This window comes from Lasiosphaeria miniovina (genome assembly GCF_030549165.1).
Source record: "Lasiosphaeria miniovina strain SMH2392-1A chromosome Unknown B0T26scaffold_2, whole genome shotgun sequence".
NCBI classification, from domain to species: Eukaryota; Fungi; Ascomycota; class Sordariomycetes; order Sordariales; family Lasiosphaeriaceae; genus Lasiosphaeria; species Lasiosphaeria miniovina.
Window position 1 is genome coordinate 944,474 of NW_026848221.1, and position 21,587 is coordinate 966,060.

A 21,587-nucleotide genomic window follows, 5' to 3' on the forward strand; every position below is an offset into this window, starting at 1 on the left:
TTCTCGGAGCAAGGACAATAAATTTTGATTTGTACAATTTGAAAGACTCTCTCTCTAGCGGATCTCCGAGTAATACCACAGACACGGTCAAGGCTGCATAATACCCACTCCGATCTATCTTAAAGATACAGTCCGGAGAGCCTTCCCAAAAGACTCAACAATTAGTCTGGAAGCCTCAATATATGGAGTATTTGCCCACGCTCCACTGCCACCTGCAAAAGCTGAATATCTGGCACCACAACCCCTCGCAGAGGCGATTCCCTCCAAGTTAGCTAGAAATTCCCGCCGCGGCAGAGGGAAGCAATGCCACAATGGAGAGAGTGGCGAGGGGTAGAGGGACTTTAGCTAGTCTGTCGTATCACTTTCACCAGGCAATCAAAGAGTAAACATAGCGGCATGATAGCAATAAGGTCTATGCTCAATTCCAAGTCGGCCTTGCTGAGCCCATCGGTGATGTACAGGGGTTGTCTATTTGGCACACGACTCTCTTCCTCACGCCCTACGCCGTCTCCGCCTTACTCCGAATCGGCAAACTCGGCCCGGCCGGCCTTCGAGTTCAGGTACTCGTTCCTGTAAACTGGTTAGAAGTGCGTCCTCCGTCCACATGCCAGCATCACGACATACCGTTCGATGGCCCAGCTCACGATGTAGTAGCCGGCAATCGCCGGGGGCGCCCAGTAGAGAACCTGGCCACTGAATCGCCTCCATGTGTTGAAGATCGCATCGTGGAATGTGCCGGCCAACGGGTTTTGGCGGTTCATGCTAATGCCATAGGTGACAATGCCCTTCTGCTTGAGACCACCTATTCGCATCACACACCAACAAGTCAGACAAGATCCATTGGATCGACGTGCCACTGTCCAGCGTCTATCGATCTCGTTGCCCATCTCCACAGGCGTGCTTCGTCCGAGGACCAGGCCTCCTTTCGCCAATCGAGCCAGTTCGTCCCGGCAGCCCTGTGCGTCTCACTTACCGAAGTTGCCCCAGTTTCCGATGAAGCTGTACAAAGTGTTAGCAAAAACGCAGTAATTCCAGCGAGCGCGGCGCGTGCTGGAGCTGCAGTAGCAGGCCTCATGGAAAAAGAGCGCATCCGACAAGATGGAGACTGACTTGTTATGCTTGCCAACCTCACCACCACCGCCAGATCTCATCATCATTGTAGGACGCATCGTGAATCGCTTGTCGGTCGGGGTGGCACGCGTCGGGGATTCAATTGGGTGTGGGTATCGCAGACTCGCGGAGCAGGTCGGACTCGGAAAGGGAGCTCTCGTTCGTTGGATTGAGGTTCTGAAATCACCAGGAAGCAGGCCGGGAAAGCAGGGCCGCTACCTAAAAGCGGTTTAGCGGTCAAACGGCATATTCCGCCGAAAAAAGTTCAGCCGCGACTAAGCCGACGACACACACCACCTCTCACACAAGCACTGCCAGCCTAGCTCCACTTTTGGGAAGAGCTCCATCAATCCCATCGCCGAACATATCGAAAGCTCAATACAGACAAATCGACAGACCGACCAACCGGCCGCTACTCTCGAAGGCAGATTCAATTGCGCGCAAGCGTCCAGCATAAAATCACAATGGCAGCCGCCGGGCTTGGGTTTCTCTACAAGGCTGCGGTCCCCGCGGCGGTTCTAGGGGGTCTCCTCCAGTCATCCATCTACGATGTCAAGGGCGGCTCGCGCGCTGTCATTTTCGATAGAGTGTCGGGAGTGAAGGATAAGGTGGTTAACGAGGGCACCCACTTCCTGGTGCCGTGGCTGCAGAAGGCCATTGTCTTCGACGTGCGGACAAAGCCACGCAACATTCCCACCACAACCGGCAGCAAGGATCTCCAGATGGTCAGCCTGACGCTGAGAGTGCTGCACCGTCCGGATGTGCGGGCGCTGCCCAAGATCTATCAGGTGAGCGGCAGATGCCATCGCCACGTGATTATATCATTCTCTCGGCTAATCCATCACCACAGCAACTCGGCCAAGACTACGACGAGCGTGTGCTCCCTTCGATCGGCAATGAGGTGCTCAAGTCGATCGTGGCGCAGTTCGACGCGGCAGAGCTCATCACGCAGCGCGAGGCGGTGTCGAACCGGATCCGGACCGACCTGATGAAGCGGGCGCGCGAGTTCAACATCATGCTCGAAGACGTGTCCATCACGCACATGACGTTCGGCAAGGAGTTCACCAAGGCGGTCGAGCAGAAACAGATTGCGCAGCAGGATGCGGAGCGGGCGCGCTTCATTGTCGAGCGGGCCGAACAGGAGCGCCAGGCCAACGTCATCCGCGCCGAGGGCGAGGCCGAGAGTGCCGAGACCATCAGCCGGGCGATCGCCAAGGCCGGTGACGGCCTCATCCAGATCCGTAAGATTGAGGCCAGCAGGGAGATTGCGCAGGTCCTGGCCAGCAACCCCAACGTGGCGTACGTGCCGGGCGGCGGCAAGGGGACGAATCTGTTGATGAACGTGGGCAGGCCATAAGGGAGAGCGCGTTTAGGTCCTGGCAGCAGGAGGTAATGGTCAAAATCGGAACTGCTGCGTTCTGTGTATTACTAGGTTGACTATCATGTATATCCCCGCTTCGGAATGCCCAAAAGCCCAAACAGAGCCCAGCCAAGCAGGCTGGGCATGCCTTGCAACGCATTAAGCCATGACTTGGTACCTGTATTCAAGACATGCTTTAGTAAACCTGAGTATGGCAAGTGACTGTATTTAAAGCATCTGCTCGTCGCGCGATACCTAATGTTAATTTAAGTTTTGTCTTGAATCCAAGAAGTAACCGGAGAGAGTTTTAGTATTCATTTATATAGGCACTGATTTCGCTTCTATTACCTACGGTACCTTTGTGTTGGTTGAATCATCATGGGGTTGGGAGGCGTTTCCAGTGGTTGTCAGCAGCGGCGTAGCGGCGTCGTCGGTGCCCACTTTGAGCTGCAAGCCCCACAGGCTGAGAGGCACTAAATGCAGCCTCATTTCTTGGCCAATAATTTTTGGACAAACGGCTGCCCTAACAGAGTACCTAAGGTATTCGATACTGTACAACCTGGTATCCGCGTACTGTACGCGTTGGGTACAATCCGCTTCGCTTGACAATAAAGAACTAGCTCTGAAACAAAGCGGCCCAACAGCAATCAACCCTTTTGCTTTTTCTCATCAGATCTGCCGCAGCAGCAGCCCCGGTTCCCTCTAGGGAATTCATAACGTAGATTGCAGATTGGCGAATTCCCACTTTGAAGACCATGCGTTTCTGAATCAGGCGGGGCCAGACGAATTATGACTTGCGCCTGCCAAGTGCCAACTCGTCAGACATCTCCGTACCTTTCCACTCCATCACTCATTAGTCTCCGAGACAAACGCTGGCCAAGCCACCCGTTGCCTGCGCCTTTTGGACGAAACCACCGCCGGCCTATCTCAGAGATCGTGACGGCGACGTCTTTATTCCGAACATTGTCAGTTCGGGTTTCCTGCCAGCCTGTCCATTACTTATAGGTACAGTACCTTGCATACCTCCTGCCTGACTGACACGATGTGGAACCTGAACCCTCCCTCCCCCTTCTACCCCACCCCCCCGCCTGTGCCGCGACTTGTCTTAGCACAAAGCCAGCCCGGCGAGCCTGTGCTTTCTTCCTCATTCGTCTCGGGTGGCCGTCAAGCTCTCTGCATCGCCGCTGCACAGCACAGCACAGTGCCGGGGATGGAATCCTGTGGGGCTTTTGGTCTCAGTAATTTGTGTGCGATCTGACAGCCTCACCCTCTCCCAGGTGCCCTGCTTACAGCTCTTTTACTGCCGTGTGACGACGTCGATGCCGATGCCGCACAAGGCATTGTATTCAGTCTTAAACCATCGGTGCTCGTTTCGGTATTGGTCTTGGCTTGGTACGCATGCGCCTTTACTTCATCCAGACTCCAGGGTCTCATCACCTATCTGGCCTCTCCCTCCTCCCTTCCTTTGACGCAGCAAACCGCCACCCCGTCTTGTCGTTTGCATCAGTTCAGGACAGGCTGCTGTTTCTAATAAAAGGTCTGATCTTGTTGGGACTAGCTACCGGCACGGTACCTCGTCCGCGACTTGGCCATCTCTTCACATGCGGGTGGTCCGACGTCATCGGCCTGGTCCAAGTCAGCAAACGCAAACAGGCACGGGATTAAGCGGCTTGATCGCGCCAAAGGCACAGCACCAACGGCCGCTCTCACCATGGACGCCGTTCTAAGGAATTTCAAGACCATCCCTTGCCCTTCTGGGGATGGCTGCTTAAAAACAAACTGCCAGTGGCAGCACGCCTGGGATAAGAAATCCGCCAGTCCCCCAGCCACTACTACTACTACTACTACTGCTCCCCGACCCATTGAGTCGCACAACAACGGCCACGGCCGCGGCCAAGACCACGACCAAGGCGGACCACGGAAACGCCGCAGGCTCTCATCGGAATCCCAAAGTGCCAACCACCGCCCGCACGTGCCCGCGTCTGCACCTCTCTTGACGACAAAGAAGGCTGTATCACCGCCACCTCTGAAGCGCAAGGAACCCCAGCCGGCACCTTCATCTCACACATTCCGGAACCCTTTCATATCAGGATCTTCAGAAGGCCCTACTACCACCCCCATCACCACCCCTGCCAGAGCTGGCACTACTGCTACCCATTCCTCTACCCTAAAGGTCGCCGTTATTCAAGCCGCAACCCCCCGGAAGGCGGAATCACTGAACCCCAGGCATTTGAAATCCACAGCTCCTGCCGCTTATGACTTCCGCTACAAGGCTCTGAAGATGCTCCATGAGCAGTACCAGCGCCTCAACAAGGAAATTAAGAAGGACGCCAACGACAGCGAGGCCAAGTTTGTGCTTTCGGATCAAGAGATCATCTGGATGGCACTTGACATTGAGGAGAAAATGGCTACCGACAAGCCCTCCATCTACCAAAACGTCATCAAGAACCAGATTATGAGCTACAAGCGCATGACCGTCGTCCAATGGAAGGACGAGCGCGCCGCTGAGCTAAAGAAGAAGGAGGACGCAAAGAAACCCGTTGTCAAGTTCTTCCAAGGCCCCCCCAAGGAGGTTGACACTGGTCTAACCCCGGCACAGGAGGTTGACTTCCTGTCGCGTCTCCTTACCCCCGTCACCTCCCTCGCGCACATGGGATACGTGACTACTGTTCCTACAGACGAAGACATTGCTAAGGCGCGGGCCGGGGAAGAGGCGTCGAGGGGCTGGGAGGTATGCGACCGCTGCACCACCCGCTTCCGCGTCTTTCCCGGCCGCCGCGAGGAGGACGGGGCGCTCACTTCGGGTGGAAAATGTATCCATCACTGGGGGAAAATGTACTACCCCGACCGGACTATGGGAAGTTCGGACAAGCCGGCACAGCGATACCGGTGCTGCGGCCAGCAGGTGGGCGAGTCGACTGGCTGCACCACGGGCGAGACTCATGTGTTCAAGGCGCCTTCTCCCTCTCGCCTAGCAGCACTACTGCCATTTGCCGAGACACCGCCAAACCCCTTGGCGCCAAAAGATCGTGCTGTTTGCTTTGACTGCGAAATGTGCTACACGGTATACGGGCTCGAGTTGGTCCGCCTCACGGCGACGAGCTGGCCCGACGGTAAAGAGTTGCTAGACGTGCTAGTTCACCCCGTCGGTGAGGTTTTGGACTTGAACTCGAGATTCTCGGGTATCTTGGCCGAGGACATTGTGAATGCCAAGCCGTGGTCTGCCGAAGGCTTCCACGAACAGGAGGCGACAGCAAACGACGGGAGCGGAGAATGGGAAGGAGAAATAGAGGAGGGCGAGGTTGACGACCCGCAGCCCAAGCGAAAGAGGATGCAGATCGTATCGTCGCCAATCGTAGCGCGTGATCTCCTCTTCTCGCTCGTCTCGCCCGAGACTCCCCTCATAGGGCATGGCCTCGAGAACGACCTGAACGCGCTCCGTATCGTCCACCCTACCATCATCGACACCATACTCCTGTATCCTCACCGCCGGGGCCTGCCACTTCGCAACAGCCTTAAGATGCTTATGGATACACTACTCAACAAGGTTATCCAGAAAACCGAAGTCGACGGCAAAATTGTGGGCCATGACAGTGCTGAGGACGCCCGCGCTGCAGGAGAGCTTGTGCGACTCAAAGTGCAGGACAAATGGCAGGATATGAAAAGACTTGGATGGACTCTAGTGGAATGTGTCTTTGTCCCCCCTGGCGCTAAGAAGAATCCCGCTAATGGCCGCTTGACCGAGACATTTCTTGAGGACGGCCAGTCACGGGCTTGAGCATTGAAGGGGGCTTGATGATATTTCTTTGGCTGTTAGCCCGAATGCAGCAGTGAGCTTATAAGCAAAAGTTAAGAGCGACCGTTGGAGGGCAATAACAAGAGAGAGCCGAACATAGGGGTATGGGATTGGGAAAATACCATCAAGTTACTAAATCCTGTGCTGGGGTCGGAAAACAGGACGCACGGCCAGGACCCGATTGGTAATGGGCCGGCCCTGTTATCGAATCACTTGTAACGAGATGTAATCCATGGGACTTCTATTCTTCCTATTTTTACTGTTCCTCGCACTTCACACCGCAATCTTCGGATTCTTGATACTTGATGGGGTTTAGGGGCGAGTTGTAGCGTGACGTGGGTATCGGCCAAGAAGGTGAGCCTCGGACTTGGAATGTGAAAGTCTAAGCCAGCCATGGCTGACGCCTTGATAACGTTAAATGTGGAGAGATGGCCCTTCCCTCGAGAGGAGACGGCGGTTGCCGTGCTTCGCGTCTTCCGTCTCGAGTGTCCCAACGGATGCTGCTTTCTTGTTCTTGCTCTCGAGAGGTGACGGTGTGAATAATCGCCTCCAAGCCTTACGCGACCTACCCTTAGCATGTCTGACGGCAAGCGGGCGGTCGATTCCGACAAAGGCAAGTCTATTTACACTTTAGCCTATCTCCGTCCTTCTTTGTTTCCTCGATACTCTTCTCCTCTCTTCTCCGAGTCCATGCTGCCCTGTCGCCGACCCCTGGCTGACCAGCAGGGCGAGAAACCATCAGTCTGGACTTGCCTCATCACCAACAATGACTACCTCCCGGGGCTCCTGACGCTCGACTACTCGCTCAAGAGCGTCGGCTCGGCATACCCGCTGGTGGTGCTCTACACGGACGGGTTCCCGGCGTCGGGCATAGCGGCGCTCGACGCCCGCGGCATCCCCCGCCAGCGCATCAAGTACCTGATGCCGGCGGCGGGCGGCAAGGACTACTCCAACGACCCCCGCTTCTATGACTGCTGGAGCAAGCTCGTGCCCTTCTCGCTGACCCAATACAAGCGCATCGTCCAGCTTGACACCGACATGCTAGTCCTGCGCAACATGGACGAGCTCATGGACCTCGAGCTCGACAACCCCGAGGAAGCCGCCGCCGAGACGGTCCTCCCCGGCGCCAACGGCACATCTCCGGAAGCACCATTAGCGGCACCAGCAAAAACCCGCCGCGTCTTCGCCGCCGGCCACGCCTGCGTGTGCAACCCACTGGGCAAGGCGCACTACCCGCGGGACTGGACGCCGGCTAACTGCGCGTTCACGTCGCAGCACGCGGACCCGGAAGCGGCTCAAACAACTGCTCCGGCCCCCGGGACGGCGGCGGCGGGCCCCCTAGGGTTCATGAACGGCGGGCTGCAGGTGGTCAACCCAAGCGCGGCGCTGTTCGCGCAGATCGTGGCCCACATGGACGCCGACGCGGCGCGCATGGACTTTGCCGACCAGAGCCTGCTGTCGGGCCTGTACGCGGGCCGCTGGGTCGCGCTGCCCTACGTCTACAACGCCCTCAAGACGCTGCGTTGGCACGGCGTGCACGCGCCCCTGTGGCGCGACGACCGCGTGAAGAACGTCCACTACATCCTCGCGCCCAAGCCGTGGGATAAGGAAGACGAGAGTGCGGCCGCCGGGGGGAGAGACGACCCGGCCCGCGGCTGGTGGCTCGAGACCAACGCGCGCAGGAAGCGCAGCGAGAAGCTGCAGGGCTTGAACGACGACGGGTGGTGATATCTAGGAGTATGAGTTCATTCGTTCGCTCATAAGGGCCATCACTTTTTTGCGTCTTCGTACTTTATCATGCAATCCCAGCATCTCTTGTTGGGGGGCCGCGGCGGGAAAAGGGGGGAGTGGAGCAGGCTTTCAAGGAAGAATCCACGCATTCAACAATCAATGACACAATGACAGAGACAGACAGACAGTGGTACAGGGTAGAATTCTGGAACGGAGCATGCGTGTGCAACATGGTGTTTGTTTTCTTGGTGCGTTCCTTTCTTGTTTCTCGTCGCTTAGACGGCAGAGTAAATAAGAGAAAGATGGGAGCAGAAAAGATGTCCGTGCTACCTACCTTGCACTCCAACTTGCCAGAGCTCAAATAAGGAGCTTGCCCCCTTAGCCTTCCTTAGTCGATAGGCGTTGTCAGCCCTGAATAGCAAGCACTCTAATAACCTAGCAACAAGTGCATCCCGTCACCCATTGGCTCGGCAAACACGCATGACTACCTAGGTACTACACTGCACATCTCTACCTATCTCCCAACCTCCGTCCTCACGCCTGTCCTCACGCCTACACCTGCCTACATGGCCATCTTCTTCTTCTAATTATTGTATACCACTGACCGGCCGACCGTATGCGCATGCAACCTTTTCTTGTCCTACTGCCGACCGAAGCGGGCGCATTCCGCGAGGCTGCTGACGAGAGAGAATCAGAAACGCCCGTTTTTGTCCGAGACAGAGCCAAGGTCGTGATGATGCCCACGGATACTCGTGGCTCGATATGGGCAGTAATTCAATTTCAAGCTGACGGCGTGGATTATGTCTTCTTGTCTACTATCTATCTTCTAAATAGCTGCCTGGTCCTGCAGGGTCCACCTCTGTACGAGCAGAATAACCGCCTTGGAGGATCTCATCATCCATTTTGCCTCACAGTAAACGCGGCAGAGGCTGAACCAGAAACCGGAAGAAGATATGCACTCACTGTAGTATACTGTACATTCATGTGCTGTATTGCTGTATGTATGTACGACATTGTTGCCCGGCCATTCTCTACTCTGCGCATCACAAATCATAGGGGCATTCTATTCGCGACCTAGTACCTAGGCAATGGCACTAGTTGCAGAGCCACTACGGCATGCACGACGATCCTCAGCAGTTCAGCTCAGCCCAGCTCAGCTTGCAACTTTTACGACCGACCCCTGTGAGATATATTTTGTCTACGTTATAGCAATAGCTCCCTAGAACTCGTCTAATAACTTAGATCCCCACCCACCAAGTCTCCGTCTCTGGCCTCAGACGCAGACGTTGCCCTTTTTGTCTCTCTAGAGGGTCTAAAAGCGCTTTCAATATTTCGCAGCCCCCCCCCCAACAAGGAGAAGAGATCAATTTCTTTTCTTTTTCACAAAAAAAGAGCAAACACGCAACAACGCCGTCATGACTGCTTCGGGACAACCCTCTCGACCAGCTCACCCACGCCGAGCGCCCTCCCGACCTTGACCTTGACTTTACTGTCGGCGCCAGCAGCACCCTTACCCTTCTTGGCGGCGGGATCCCTCCCGACGTCGCCAACAGCCTCGCCCTCGTCCTCGTGCCCGCCGTCACCATCACCGCCGCCGTGCCCGTTGGTCTTCTTTTTCGCCTCATCCGTCGCCTCTCCCTCGTCACCGCCCTCCGTTTTCCTCGCCGCGTCGTCACTGCTCTGCTTCTCCTGCTGCTCGCCGGCCTCAGCCGCCGCCGCCTCGCGTACCTGCTCGCGGATCGACGCCAGGTCCAGCTTCATGCAGTAGGCGTCCTCGCCGTCGGCGTAGTACTTAGCCTCGGTCTTCTCCGTCTGGAAGCGCAGCGTGTCGCGGTACAGGTGGATGGCCGCCTGGTTGGACACGCGCACGTGCAGCGACACGTACTGCGCGCCAAACGTTTCCACCATGGCGAGCTCTGTAGATGCCATGAGTTTTTATCGTCGGGGTTTGAAGTAGAGAAAGAAAGAAAACGTACGGCTCTGGCGCATCAGCTTCTCGGCAATGCCCAGCCGGCGGTGCGTGCGCATGACGGACAAGCTGGTTATGTGGCCGTGCTGCACGCCGTCCGCCGGCTCCTCGTCCATCTTTGCCAACACGTAGCCCACGATCTTGGGGTAGTCGTAGGGCGTCTTGGGCGGCCGCGCCACGTCGACGGCCACGTACGACAGCTGCGGCCACGACAGGGCGTGGTACAGGTAGTACTTGAGGAAGTAGTTCTCGGGCAGGTTCTCGAGGTTGGCGTGCTGGATCAGCGGGATGTCCGACGGGCGCAGCAAGCGGATGTCCATGGTGGGCGGTCTGGTGTCTTGTCTTTCGCGGTTTCAATTATCTCTCCTTTTTTTTTTGGCTCTCGGAGGATGCGGTCTTGATTGCTTGTTTAGTCTCGTTTGTCGTGACACGGGCCGGTGCCGCTGGTGCTTGCTTTGCTTCCGGCAGAGAGCTGCGTCTAGAGAGAGATCCTGACAGCTGCTCGAGCAGAGCACGACGCCTCGGATCTTTCAAGAAAGTCTATTGCGAGAAGAGATGTATGCGCAGGGTACAGCTGCCGGATCGGATTGGGTGACTGATGGCGATGTAAGAATGGAAGCTCGAATTAGGCCGTTGGTGAGTGGGCCGGTGGGATTTCTGCGTTGGACCGCCGCGCCGTAATTGATTCGAGCTTGCCCCCGCAGGGTATTGGTGGGGGGTGCTGGAGCCACACTGCTATAGCCGCACAAATGGCGTGGCAGCATGGGCGGGAGCTAGGCGTCTGCCTGACATCGCCGGGCCCTGAGGGCGGAGCGTCGATGCGGGGATCTCCAACTACGAGGCAAATGACCTACCTAACAACGAATCCGCACGCTGTCCAGAGAGCCGTCAACGTGGCGACAGATACGCATCCGCCTACAGGTGTATATATATGTGAGAGGGCTGTTGTCCTGGTTCTCAATTGACTTCTTCTTCTCTTCCTTCTGTTCTTTGATTGACTCCGATTTGTGACAACTTCACCCCTAATCCTAATTACCCCTCCATACATACACTATCACAAACCACACCTAGGCAGAACTCGGAGTGGAGGCATCACATCCCAAACACCTCACCATGTCTCGCCCACTTGAAGGAAAGTTTGGAATAATAACTGGAGGCTCTCGAGGTATTTGCCCCCCCTTGTTTCCCTTTCCCAACCTCATCCCCCTTTTCGCGCCCCCCCCCCCCCTTTTCTCCCCAAGTCTCATCAACAGTTATCTCATCCCCCAGTTAAACTAACCCTCAATATTTTCCCTCTCGTCCTAGGAATCGGCGCCGCCATCGCGTCGAACCTCGCGAGTAAGGGGTGCAACCTCGTACTAAACCACGCGTCGGCGTCCTCTGCGGCCTTGACGGCGACGTTCTGCGCCGAGCTGGCCTCGGCGCACGGGATCCGCGCCGTCGGCGTGCAGGCCGACGTGGGCACGGCCGAGGGGGCTTCGGCGATCGTCGCGTTTGCGCGCGAATCCTTTGCCTCACCAACATCAGAGTTCCAGATCGACATCTTGGTCAACAACGCCGGCATCGCGCTCAACGCGCCGCTGCCTGCAATCACGGCGCACGAGTTCAGCGAGACGTACCGGGTCAACGTGCTAGGGCCGCTGCTGGTGACACAGGCTGTGGAGCCGTTCCTGCCGCGGAACCGGACGGGGCGGGTGGTCAACATCTCGTCGGTGTCGTCGTCGGCGGGGTTCGTGGGGCAGACGGTGTACGGGGGCACCAAGGCGGCGCTCGAGGCCATGACGCGGACGTGGGCGCGTGAGCTGGCGGAGCGGGCGACCGTCAACGCCATCAACCCGGGCCCCGTCGAGGGCCCGCTGTACGCGAGCAACTCTCCCGAGTTCCTGGCCGGCATCAAGGGCTGGATCATGCACACCCCGAGCATGGCCCCGCGCCCGGGCGTCGACAGCCCGGAAGTCATTGAGGAGGCCAAGGAGGGCGGTGGCCGCCTGGCTCACACGTCCGAGATCGCCGGCATCGTCGGCATGCTGTGCACCCCCGACGCCGCGTGGTGCACCGGCCAGGTCGTGTGTGCCAACGGAGGCATGATGATGCTGCACTAATCCTGCTCTCTCAGACGGACGGCGTGCGTAGAACAATAGTCCTCGTCTATTCTCTACAAAAACCGTTAGAAAACTGGGAAACTAGAATGCATCTATCTACTACCCTACGTCAAGGCGCTCTACTACGTGTTCTCTATCTCGGGCGACATCGTTCGAGGTTGAAGCGTCACCTAAAAGGAGTCCCGCCGTGAACCCGACTATCCAATTTGCTTTTGTCGAACATAGCCCGTTGCCATTTCACTCATTCCCAAGACCTTACCCCAACACCGTATCCGCCTACGACGAAAATTAAGAAACATTGACATCGGCACCCTCTCTCAGCATACCCGTCACTTCTCCACCGGCTTCTCCCGGATCGGCAGCTGCTTGACATCCTCTGTGGCTGCAGTCTTCAGAGCGTCAGCAGAACCGCCGACCTGGGCCGCAAGTCCTGCAGGGACGCTCTCATCTGCCTCAGACGCCTTCTTAGCCGCCTTCTTGGCCTTCTTCTTGTCCTTGTCCTCTTGCTTCTTCTTCTTTAATGCTTCCTTTGCCGCCTCCTCGGCAGCCCGGCTAGCCTGGGTGCCTCCGTACTTCTCCTTCCACTCGGCAATCTTCTTATCGTCTATCCGCTGGAACAAGTACTCGGCCTTGCCTAGCTTATGACCAGGCTTCAACGCCTCGGGTTCCCACGTGTCGGGAATGAACTTGAGATCCGTGTTCAGCTGGCGAACAATGGCCTCGCCAGTTCCTGGCATGTACGGAGAGCAAAGGGAGGCCAAAAGAGCCGAGAGATTGAGGGCAAGGCCAATGACCGTCTTGGTGCGTTCCGGATGCGAGGCCAGGTTTGCGTTATCCAACCTATACTGCAGGAGAAGGTTCCCCTGGGAAGAAATCTCCATCATCTTCTTGAGACCAGCACGCAGGTGCACCGTCTCCATCTCCTTGTTGTACTCGGCAAGGAGCGTTTTGACACCGGCAATCCAGCCGGGGAAGTCGAAGCTTTCATCCGTATATGAAGACGAGAACTCGGGGACTGCGCCGTCCAGCTTCGCATTTACGAACTTGATTACGCGGTTGACAAAGTTGCCCAGATTGGCAAGGAGCTCATTGTTGTTGCTGGCTGCAAACCCGTTCCACTCGAACTGTCGAAAGGTCAGCCATGAGACTCTGAAAGCAAAAATAGACGGGTGCTTACTTGAGTGTCGCTAGACTCTGGGCGGTTGGACAGGAGATAGTAGCGCCAAACAGAGGGCCCGATACCAGTCTCTTTCGCGCCATCACCAAACACACCGACGCCTCTCGACTTGCTGAACTTTGTGTTCTCATAGTTGAGGTATTCGGATGTTGAGAGTGTATGGAGAAGGGTCCACTCGTCATTGTCGGCGCCGATGACGGAGCCAGGCCAAATGACGGTGTGGAATGGTACCTATTGTTTAGGTCAGTGTTAGTCCAAGGAATATGGGCATTGGTTGTAGGACCTACATTGTCTTTGCCCATGAACTGGTAGAGGTCCACCTCATCGGGGTTCTTCCACCATTTCTCCCACTGGTCGGTATAGTTCGCAGTGATGGATGGATACCCAAAGCAGGCATCAAACCACACGTAAATGACCTTCTTCTCGAAGCCAGGCACCGGCACGGGAACACCCCATTTCATGTCGCGTGTGATGGAGCGGCCCTCCAGGCCCGAGTCAAGCCAGGCCTTTGTGATGGCAACTCCGTTGGAGGACCAGTTCCCGTCCTTGGAGGCATTCTCAAACCATTTCTCGATATCGCCCTGTAGCTTGTCCAGTCGCAGGAAGAAGTGGGCTGTGTCTCTGGGCACTGGCGTCGCTCCATCAAGCTTACATCTTGGGTTGATGAGCTCAAAGGGGTCTAAGAGGTTGCCGCACTTGTCGCATCTAAAGAAATGTTAGATTAGAAAAATTCACTCCTACTTCAGAAACCAAGAAGCTAGACTATGCCGGCAACACGGTTACGGTGCATTTTCTTACTGGTCTCCACGAGCATCCTCATATCCACAGCCCTACGGATTCAGGAGTCAGCTTGCGCCCAGCACAGAAGAGAAGGGTGAAGGGCAAATTGATGGCAGACACCCCTGTAGATAACAAGGAGGTGCATTTCTAGTATATTACGTACAGGGCGCGGGCACGTCCCTTCAACGAAGCGATCAGCGAGAAAGCCGTCGTGCTTTTCGCAGAACGGCTGCGTCGTGGTTCTCTCCTCCAAGAACCCCTTGGAATGCAGCTTGAGGAAGGCGTCTTGGACGATCTCGGTCTGCTTCTCTGTTGTGGTCCGCCCAAAGTAGTCGAACGCGATGTCGAACCAGTCGTAGACGGCCTTGTGCTTGAGGTGATACTCGTCGCAGAGCGCCTGCGGGGTGACGCCCGCCTCGAGCGCGCGCGTCTCTGTCGCAGTACCTGCAGAGGTTCGGGGTCAGCAATCCCAATCCCGCCATCGGTTCCTTTTCCCTCTTTATATATACTGTATAGATCGTTGGAAATGCGTAGAGCAGTCGAGAAGTGGCCAGGGTGTGGAGTTGCTAGGGGACACTCCCCTCCCCGTCCAATGCCATGTTGATTGCTCAGGGGCATGGAAATATCGGGCACATACCATACTCGTCCGTCCCGCAGATGACTAGAAGCTTTGTGTTAGCGGATCAAGGAGGTCAGAGAGCTCAAACTCAAAAAGTAAAAGTTCAGACTTACAGAGTGTTGGGCGATTGCGCAGCTTGCTGAACCGACTGAAAACATCGGCGCTCAGGGTGCTCCCGATGATGTTGCCCAAGTGAGGCACATTGTTGACGTAGGGCAGAGCCGACGTAATAAGAATATTCTCCTTCCCCGGTATGGGAAGGATTGGGTTTGACACCATTGTTGCGACGGGAGAGAGTCGATAACAGAGGAAGGGCGAGGATAGTCGCAGCCAGAGGTTAGATATATAGATGTCGAGGGAGCCACCAACGAAACTCAAGGTCTAGTCAGTCGGATGGGGAGTCAGTACTGCGCAACACCAAACCACGAAATCTGGGCAGAGTACACACCTCAATTGCTCATATACTCGCAGGTCTGGGCATTCAAGGAAAGAGGTGGTCCGGTTGAGTCATCGCACTGTGCCTCCCTCCACTGTCAATGCAGTTTGCGATCGGGGGGTTTGGGTGTTAATGCGGGGTCACAAAAAATCTGGCCCCGCGATTCTATCAAAACCTGACCCCGCCAAAGCCCGTTATTCCAGTTCCAGCAGCTCCGAGCTCCCAATTCAGCCCAGCCATAGCAGGCAGGAATTTGCTCAGAGAAAAGCTAACCAGAATAAAAGCTAAAATCCTGTTGTCATAACCTAGTTACTCAACAAGCTGTCAATACTCTGACTCACAAGAGACGCAGAATGGCTGAGGACCCCTTTGACGACGTTCTCAACCTGGAAGAGCAGTTCTACCAAGAAGGCTACAAAGAGGGCCAGGCAGACGGCATCCGGGCTGGGAGAGCAGAGGGGCGCTCACTGGGCCTCGAGAAGGGGTTCCTAAAGTTTGTCGAGAGCGGCACGTTGTACGGCAGGGCTATAGTTTGGGCAAACCAGCTGCCCAGGACAAGCGGCATGGGCGCCACAGAGAAGGCAGCAAGCAAGCCCGCACAGGACGAAGTCGCCGCCAATACTCCGGATGAGACGCCGGACCGCGAGACTAAGAGCCGGCAACTCCCGCCCCTCCCAAGAAACCCGAGGCTGGAGAAGCACATCACCACTCTGTACGCCCTCGTCGAAGCCGAGAGCTTATCGACAGAAAACACAGATGAAGCAGTCAACGACTTTGATGACAGGTTAAAGAGAGCCCATGGAAAGGCAAAGATAATCGAGAAGATGGTCGGGGGAGGGGACAGGAACAGGCTCCAAGAGACCGCAAGCTCCGGCAAACCAAAAACCGAACGAACCAACAGCATCTGAAGGGTCATCCACAAACTCAAGTCTGGAGTGGTATCCATATTAATTAGCAACACCATCTAAATCGCGTACCCGGCACCTGTGAGATCACTGTCATTCGCAGCCGGCCATTTGTCAAACAGCTTCTCCACAGAGGTTCAAGAGTACGGGGAAAGAGACGAAAGAGAAGGGATGAGCTGCCGGTGTCTTTTAACGTGGCGGATTCCCTCGTGCCAGCCCATTATTTATGTACAGTGACTACGCTTCCGACGCCTCGTCTATACCTCTGAATCCGAGCTGGGCCTTTCAAGAAAATGTTCTACACGGGTAGCTGTGCAGTTCGTTAGCGTCGTATTTCTGGCACAGCTGTGGGCTCTTAAATCTTACTCTTCCGAATATGACTGCTCCTCGTTTAGTCTGTACTTGTGCACATCCCACTTGCCGCTCGCCAAGCTCTGCCCGCTGGGAAGGGGCGGCAGGCCGCCGGACAGTTCCAGGAAGCGCACAGCGGCCTCGGCGCCGCTCTTCTCCAGGTACGCGGCCAGACCGCCAGCCTCCCTGCCCGTCTCCTCGGCAGCCACCAGGGCCTTGCTGCCCGCCTCGCCGATCAGCTCCACGCGCGGCGCCGCGGCGCTTCCGACGGTGAGCAGAGCGACCTGCTGGGCCTGCCCGACGATGCTCGGGCGCGGGTAGTTGCGGCGCGCGTCGCGCTTCCAGTACGGGTTGTCGGCAATGTCGCCGGCCGGGAGCGTAACGGGGTCCGTGTACTCCAGTGGGTCATTGCTGCCGGGGCTCGGGTTGCGGTTGTGAGGGTTGAGCGGCACGCCCGACGAGCGGTTCGGGTCGAGGGCGAAGGCACGGCGGACGCGTTCCCAGACTCCTTCCGACTGGAGTGTGTGTTTCTATGGGGCGCCAATGTCAGATTCGGAGCTGGAAGATACGTTTGCAGATCGGGACGGTGCAATGCTGTAGCCCGTCGGTCGAGGCGGGCAAATATCGCGACACCGACCAACGACTTTGACAGGGCATCGAGCCATTGAGTCATTTTAGCTTGATGGGCTTACCTTGGTAATGCTCATGACGCCGCTAGCAGCTTTCGCTGCGACTTTCGAGGCCATGGTGGCGACCAATATGGGATGAGGGCGACGAGGTTCAAGGTTCAGACATGCCCTGTCAATTGGTGATGGAGGCAAGACTGCTCCTTGATGCCTTGCACAGCTTGGGGGCCGGAGTTTAGCCGGGTCGAGGTTGATTCACTTAAGCAGAAAGCCGGGGGTGGGCCAGCTCCCTACTTCCGGTATTTTCTATTATTACTTTTGGCCTAGCACTGCGTAACAGGGTTGGCCGGGACCACATGCCCGTCAACACAGTACTGCAACGTCGTCAATAATAATCGACGCCATTTTCCTTCTGGCTCCGGAAACGATTAACCCTGTTTGGGATGCCGACAATTGCACCATCTCACATGACTGCATGACATCGGCGCGTGCTGTTGGCCGAGAGTTGGTGGTCGAAGGAACAGAGAAGGAGCAGGAACCGGAAAGCACAGCACCGTGTGGGTATTGTACGTGCTGTGACACAGATTACAGCTACAAATACAAATACAGTATACGAGCATTGGAAGCGGCAGGAGCGACCTGGAGCTGAGGCAAGCTCTCATCAGGGTTTGGTTTGGGGCAAATTGGGTTGGTTTCCTTGCCTGATTGCACGTTCCCCTCCTCCTCGCTCCCAGGCGGCAGATGGCCCAATTGCTGGCCTTCGGAGCGAGCTTCGGATATAAAATCTCTCGTTTTGCCCAGGTGCCGTCATGTCCTGCAGTTGCTATACCGCACAGTGCAGGTACGCATTACATACTCGGCGCGGGGACGGCTGGAGAGCTTCCCTCGCGGCCAAGGCATGGAAAACAAGTGTATACTCTCCGTACTAGTAAAGGTAATGCTGAGATGGAGCTTGACACGAAACCTACCTCTTTCTGGTCTGGACTTTAGCTATAGGTAAGGTCCATAGCTAAGGCACTTAGTGTATACTACATTCCGCCCTTTTAACCCTCCACCGTTCGTTGCGTCGCTGTCGCAGCTCTAACACATGCATCCAGCTCCGTCCATTGAAGAAGGCACGGCACCCGACTCCAACAGCCGTGCAGGCCGGTCGGTAGTGTAGCGGGTTGGCTTGTGTATTATGGCACGCACCGTATGGGCATGCAATACAGCACACGGTATGTCCATACACACAGCTGCTGGTGTCCCTCCCACGGACTTCTGTTCTTTACCCCCGTCTCCCCGTTCGTGCCTCTCTGCCGCCGCAGAACCCTAAGCCACCCCTGACCTGGCCTCGTCTCGAGCGTCGCCGCATGCTATGATTGGTTGGCTGCTTGCGCAACCAGCTTGACGTCCTGTTTACCTACCTACCTCCCCAGCGTCAGCCCAAGTTCTTCACCTTATCTGTTTTACTGTTTTGTTCCATCGATTTCGGCACCGCCGCACCAACTGGCCGTCCCATATCCAGTGTTTCCGCGGTTGCCTAACGTTTGCGACGCCGAAAGTCGGTTTCTCTAAGCCTTTCTTTAGCTTCGCTCTACTGCCGCCTATCACCGTGCTTGCTCCCCTCATCACGTCTATAACAGCCTTCTAGCCCTTGCCAGTTGCCGGCGAAGCTCACAACACATATAAAAAACCGCGCGCAACACATCTAGAGTTCCGCGCCCCCAGCCCTCCTTTCGCAATGCCTGTTGAGCTGCGCAAGCGCAAGGCCCCGCCGCCGCCGCCGGAGCCGCCCGCCAAGAAGCAGTCCAAGGTCGCAAAAGCTGCCGCCAAGGTTAAGGAGGTCGTCAAGGGAAAGACGTCCAAGGCCGCCGCCGCTGCCGCCAATGGCGCGGCCGCTCCTAAACCGGCCCCCGCCGCCGCTCCTGCCGGCCCCCCAGCGGCCGGCGATGTCATCTCGCTCGATGGATTTGGTGGCGAGATTGAGACCAATGACGGCGCCAAGACCACGCTGAAGGCCCTCGTTGACGAGAGCAAGGCTGGTGTCGTGCTTTTCACGTATCCCAAAGCCTCGACTCCCGGATGTAAGTGTCGCATCCTCCTTTATTCAGTCCGGATTTACCATCCAATGTTGTTCATGTATATCGCCCAAAGCATGTATGAGGTGGTGGTATGGGTTGCTTAGTCATCTCACCTCAATGGGCATGCCGCAACCAATCTCCCTCCTCCCTCACTCACGACCCCTTCCGGCCATTATCTCAGTATTGAACAATGAAATGTTACCACATATCATTTCACTCAGCTTTCACTTTCATACATGCCAAAATAAATATCGACATGCTAACTTGACCTCTCCTCTCAGGCACTAGACAGGCGTGTCTGTTCCGGGACTCGTACACTGATCTGACCGAGGGCGGGCTCGCCATCTACGGCCTGTCCAACGACTCGCCCAAGAGCAACACGACCTTCAAGGAGAAGCAGAAGCTGCCTTATCCGCTGCTGTGCGACACGGCCGCCACCCTCATCGCCGCCATCGGCCTCAAGAAGGTCCCCAAGGGCACCACCCGCGGCGTCTTCGTCGTCGACAAGGCCGGCAAGGTCCTCGCCTCGGAAGCCGGCGGCCCCGAACACACTGTGACAGTCGTGCGGGACCTGGTCGCTGCCTCTGCTACCGAGACGGCCGATGAGGCTCCCGCTGCTGCCGCCGCCGCGAATGACGCCCCTGCTGCCCCTCCCGTTGTTGATGCCCCTGCCCTGACTGGTGCTACTGTCGTTGCTGCAGAGAAAAAGACCGAGGACAAGGCTGCCGAAGAGGAGAAGAAAGAGGAGCTCAAGCCCGAGGAGCCCAAGTTGGAGCTTGCTGCGGTTCCCGCGGTAGAGGCGGAGAAGGAGAAGGACGTCGCCGCCGACAAGAAGCCCGCTGCTGATGCTACCTCTCCTACTTTTCCCACTCTTGCTACCGCCGCCGCCACCTCTGCCATCGTTCCCATCACCACTACCGATGGGCCCAACGGCGAGGCCAAGCCGGCTGCCGCAGAGGCCGAGACAGAGGCGGAAAAGAAGGTAGATGCTGACAAGATGGAAGAGTAAAAAAGAGAAAACAACAAAAAATGAGTGAAAAATGAATGAGAGCAAAAATGAACTGAAGTCATGTTGTCTGTGTTGTTATGCCGCGGGGAGGGGGGATAACGTGGCTATGCTGTTCTTGTTTCATGCCATGTGTCTTTTTTTGTTTCTCTTTTGTCGGGTCGGAAGATGGACGGGCTTTTCCTTGGTTTTTAATCTTGCCTAGCTGTTGTTTTTGCTTCTGTCTCTTGAATCACTGGCAGCACAAAGCTGTGTAAATGTACATTTTGCCATTTCGTTATTGGTTTGTTTCTCTTTTCCGTCTTTGGTCGTTTTGTAATTCTTTCTTTCGGCCCTTGTATCGCTTTTCAAGAAGGCGTGGGGTAAAAACATGGCAGCTTTTGTGTCCTATTTTTTTAGAGCTCTTTCTCCTTTTTTGCTTTGCTAACGCCTTTGCGCACTACTGCTGCTGCTACACTACGAGGTGTTCTAGGCAGTAGAATCAATTAGTCGTATTGTAGGTAGCAGTTGGTAGCTTTAGCCATGAGATGTTGATGCATTTTTTCCTTCTAGCTTTGCTTCTAGTCCATTTTAGTGTTTACTCGTCCTCTTGGCGGAGTTATGCAGCTGTAGTCCCGAGTGCTGCGGCATAGATGTAGGTCTATTGGAGTACCCTGCCCTTTTGTTTATCTTCTTTCTTCTCTCGGGATTATGAGTTTACTGTTTCTTGTATTTGTAAATTCTGTCTTTCTTTGCGAAACAAGGAGGGATTCTCATAGGCCGGCTTCATAAAATAGCGCAAAGACACAGTTGCGGGCTCTTATTCATCTTTGAACTGGGAGAAATCCAACCCATGACATCACACAATCCCTAAATATTTATTTGCGTGATACCTCCTTCCTACCTAAATACTTCGAGAAGAATAAGGAGCAAATATACCAGATAGAGAAAAAGCCTCTAAGATTAATTCTATGCGATATATAGATTGCAGTTAGGCACGAAAAAAAAACCAATACCCAGCAGAAGCACGAAGCACAAGTCCAACATAGAAGGTTCTCGGATCCGGCTACAACTGGCGCATCACATGCCGGCCGCTCCGCTCCACACACCCGAACTTTGAACGGCCGGAGCTGTCAAGGTTCGGCACAACCATAGATTTGCCGATGACACGTACACCGAGAAGACTCACGCCATGCCGTGGTGTCAAACTCAATCGGCCGGCCCGAGTACAAATAGAACAAGAATGCTGCAATTGACGAAAGGGTCTTGCACACATCTTCCAGTCATGACAAGATTAATTTTATAATAGGGGTTCTTCAAGCTATTTCCTCCCTCGGCGAAGGGCCTTCAGGGCGAGCCCTAAGGTATTAAAGCCTTTCGAATTTTGAAAAGTCTCCCGCGAACAAACATTCAGGGATTAGACTGTAGAACACCCAAGTCAAAGATGTATTGCAGAAACTCCCCGGGTCTATAATTACAAAGCAAATAAAAACAGATGAAGAGGGAGAAGAGAGTAATGATAAGAGTTATAGCTTACGGACTGGGTTTCGTCTCCAAACCCCCAAGTCGGGTTGCAC

General features: G+C 55.6%; 10 protein-coding genes across 10 annotated transcripts; 6 read left to right on the forward strand and 4 right to left on the reverse strand.

Moving 5' to 3' along the window:
• Window positions 1-308: 308 nt before the first annotated feature.
• On the reverse strand, window positions 309-1,342 carry B0T26DRAFT_111160 (cytochrome b-c1 complex subunit 8). The gene is made up of 4 exons (XM_060433278.1): window positions 1,111-1,342; window positions 974-999; window positions 625-802; window positions 309-570 (listed from the first exon to the last, which is right to left on the reverse strand). Exons 1-4 carry the CDS (start codon window positions 1,167-1,169, stop codon window positions 516-518), a joined length of 318 nt encoding a protein of 105 aa, XP_060299841.1. The 5' UTR covers window positions 1,170-1,342; the 3' UTR covers window positions 309-515.
• Window positions 1,343-1,401: 59 nt separating this feature from the next.
• On the forward strand, window positions 1,402-2,894 carry B0T26DRAFT_692558 (band 7 family-domain-containing protein). The gene is made up of 2 exons (XM_060441168.1): window positions 1,402-1,898; window positions 1,961-2,894. The coding sequence occupies exons 1-2, from the start codon at window positions 1,575-1,577 to the stop codon at window positions 2,465-2,467; spliced, it is 831 nt and encodes a 276-aa protein (XP_060299842.1). The 5' UTR covers window positions 1,402-1,574; the 3' UTR covers window positions 2,468-2,894.
• Window positions 2,895-4,181: 1,287 nt separating this feature from the next.
• Window positions 4,182-6,248, forward strand: B0T26DRAFT_747365 (uncharacterized protein; the record flags this gene model as incomplete). Its single annotated transcript, XM_060444839.1, has 1 exon — window positions 4,182-6,248. One exon carries the CDS (start codon window positions 4,182-4,184, stop codon window positions 6,246-6,248), a length of 2,067 nt encoding a protein of 688 aa, XP_060299843.1.
• A 594-nt stretch (window positions 6,249-6,842) lies between these two features.
• Window positions 6,843-7,994, forward strand: B0T26DRAFT_737815 (glycosyltransferase family 8 protein; the record flags this gene model as incomplete). The annotated part of the gene is made up of 2 exons (XM_060443512.1): window positions 6,843-6,879; window positions 7,009-7,994. 2 exons carry the CDS (start codon window positions 6,843-6,845, stop codon window positions 7,992-7,994), a joined length of 1,023 nt encoding a protein of 340 aa, XP_060299844.1.
• A 1,416-nt stretch (window positions 7,995-9,410) lies between these two features.
• On the reverse strand, window positions 9,411-10,286 carry B0T26DRAFT_638708 (N-terminal acetyltransferase A complex catalytic subunit ard1; the record flags this gene model as incomplete). Its single annotated transcript, XM_060437065.1, has 3 exons — window positions 9,411-9,629; window positions 9,726-9,913; window positions 9,974-10,286. 3 exons carry the CDS (start codon window positions 10,284-10,286, stop codon window positions 9,411-9,413), a joined length of 720 nt encoding a protein of 239 aa, XP_060299845.1.
• A 793-nt stretch (window positions 10,287-11,079) lies between these two features.
• Window positions 11,080-12,068, forward strand: B0T26DRAFT_638285 (uncharacterized protein; the record flags this gene model as incomplete). The annotated part of the gene is made up of 2 exons (XM_060437021.1): window positions 11,080-11,131; window positions 11,272-12,068. 2 exons carry the CDS (start codon window positions 11,080-11,082, stop codon window positions 12,066-12,068), a joined length of 849 nt encoding a protein of 282 aa, XP_060299846.1.
• Window positions 12,069-12,232: 164 nt separating this feature from the next.
• On the reverse strand, window positions 12,233-15,196 carry B0T26DRAFT_111225 (tRNA synthetases class I (M)-domain-containing protein). The gene is made up of 7 exons (XM_060433279.1): window positions 14,758-15,196; window positions 14,663-14,686; window positions 14,189-14,469; window positions 14,044-14,075; window positions 13,533-13,950; window positions 13,246-13,476; window positions 12,233-13,192 (listed from the first exon to the last, which is right to left on the reverse strand). Exons 1-7 carry the CDS (start codon window positions 14,921-14,923, stop codon window positions 12,398-12,400), a joined length of 1,947 nt encoding a protein of 648 aa, XP_060299847.1. The 5' UTR covers window positions 14,924-15,196; the 3' UTR covers window positions 12,233-12,397.
• A 237-nt stretch (window positions 15,197-15,433) lies between these two features.
• Window positions 15,434-15,988, forward strand: B0T26DRAFT_640197 (DUF1715 domain-containing protein; the record flags this gene model as incomplete). The annotated part of the gene is made up of 2 exons (XM_060437210.1): window positions 15,434-15,688; window positions 15,728-15,988. The coding sequence occupies 2 exons, from the start codon at window positions 15,434-15,436 to the stop codon at window positions 15,986-15,988; spliced, it is 516 nt and encodes a 171-aa protein (XP_060299848.1).
• A 141-nt stretch (window positions 15,989-16,129) lies between these two features.
• Window positions 16,130-17,274, reverse strand: B0T26DRAFT_111313 (NADH-ubiquinone oxidoreductase 21.3 kDa subunit). Its single transcript, XM_060433280.1, has 3 exons — window positions 17,029-17,274; window positions 16,352-16,866; window positions 16,130-16,295 (listed from the first exon to the last, which is right to left on the reverse strand). Exons 1-3 carry the CDS (start codon window positions 17,080-17,082, stop codon window positions 16,271-16,273), a joined length of 594 nt encoding a protein of 197 aa, XP_060299849.1. The 5' UTR covers window positions 17,083-17,274; the 3' UTR covers window positions 16,130-16,270.
• A 1,411-nt stretch (window positions 17,275-18,685) lies between these two features.
• Window positions 18,686-19,602, forward strand: B0T26DRAFT_597176 (thioredoxin-like protein; the record flags this gene model as incomplete). The annotated part of the gene is made up of 2 exons (XM_060435637.1): window positions 18,686-19,028; window positions 19,307-19,602. Coding segments are annotated over 2 exons (639 nt in total), but the record flags the coding sequence as incomplete, so codon positions are not given.
• Between the last annotated feature and the right edge of the window lie 1,985 nt (window positions 19,603-21,587).

Bases quoted from the DNA above. Each gene is read 5' to 3' on its own strand.
- B0T26DRAFT_111160 (XM_060433278.1), bottom strand. From the start codon at position 1,169: ATGCGTCCTACAATGATGATGAGATCTGGCGGTGGTGGTGAGGTTGGC. The intron at 1,000-1,110 runs GTCAGTCTCCAT...CACTTTGTACAG, and splicing joins GAGGTTGGCAAGCATAACAA to CTTCATCGGAAACTGGGGCA. The intron at 803-973 runs GTAAGTGAGACG...TGATGCGAATAG, and splicing joins CGGAAACTGGGGCAACTTCG to GTGGTCTCAAGCAGAAGGGC.
- B0T26DRAFT_692558 (XM_060441168.1), top strand. From the start codon at position 1,575: ATGGCAGCCGCCGGGCTTGGGTTTCTCTACAAGGCTGCGGTCCCCGCG. The intron at 1,899-1,960 runs GTGAGCGGCAGA...CCATCACCACAG, and splicing joins CGCTGCCCAAGATCTATCAG to CAACTCGGCCAAGACTACGA.
- B0T26DRAFT_111225 (XM_060433279.1), bottom strand. From the start codon at position 14,923: ATGGTGTCAAACCCAATCCTTCCCATACCGGGGAAGGAGAATATTCTT. The intron at 14,470-14,662 runs GTATGTGCCCGA...GAACCTCTGCAG, and splicing joins CTGCGGGACGGACGAGTATG to GTACTGCGACAGAGACGCGC. The intron at 13,477-13,532 runs GTAGGTCCTACA...CCTAAACAATAG, and splicing joins AGTTCATGGGCAAAGACAAT to GTACCATTCCACACCGTCAT.
- B0T26DRAFT_111313 (XM_060433280.1), bottom strand. From the start codon at position 17,082: ATGGCCTCGAAAGTCGCAGCGAAAGCTGCTAGCGGCGTCATGAGCATT. The intron at 16,867-17,028 runs GTAAGCCCATCA...GGCGCCCCATAG, and splicing joins GCGTCATGAGCATTACCAAG to AAACACACACTCCAGTCGGA. The intron at 16,296-16,351 runs GTAAGATTTAAG...CGAACTGCACAG, and splicing joins GAGCAGTCATATTCGGAAGA to CTACCCGTGTAGAACATTTT.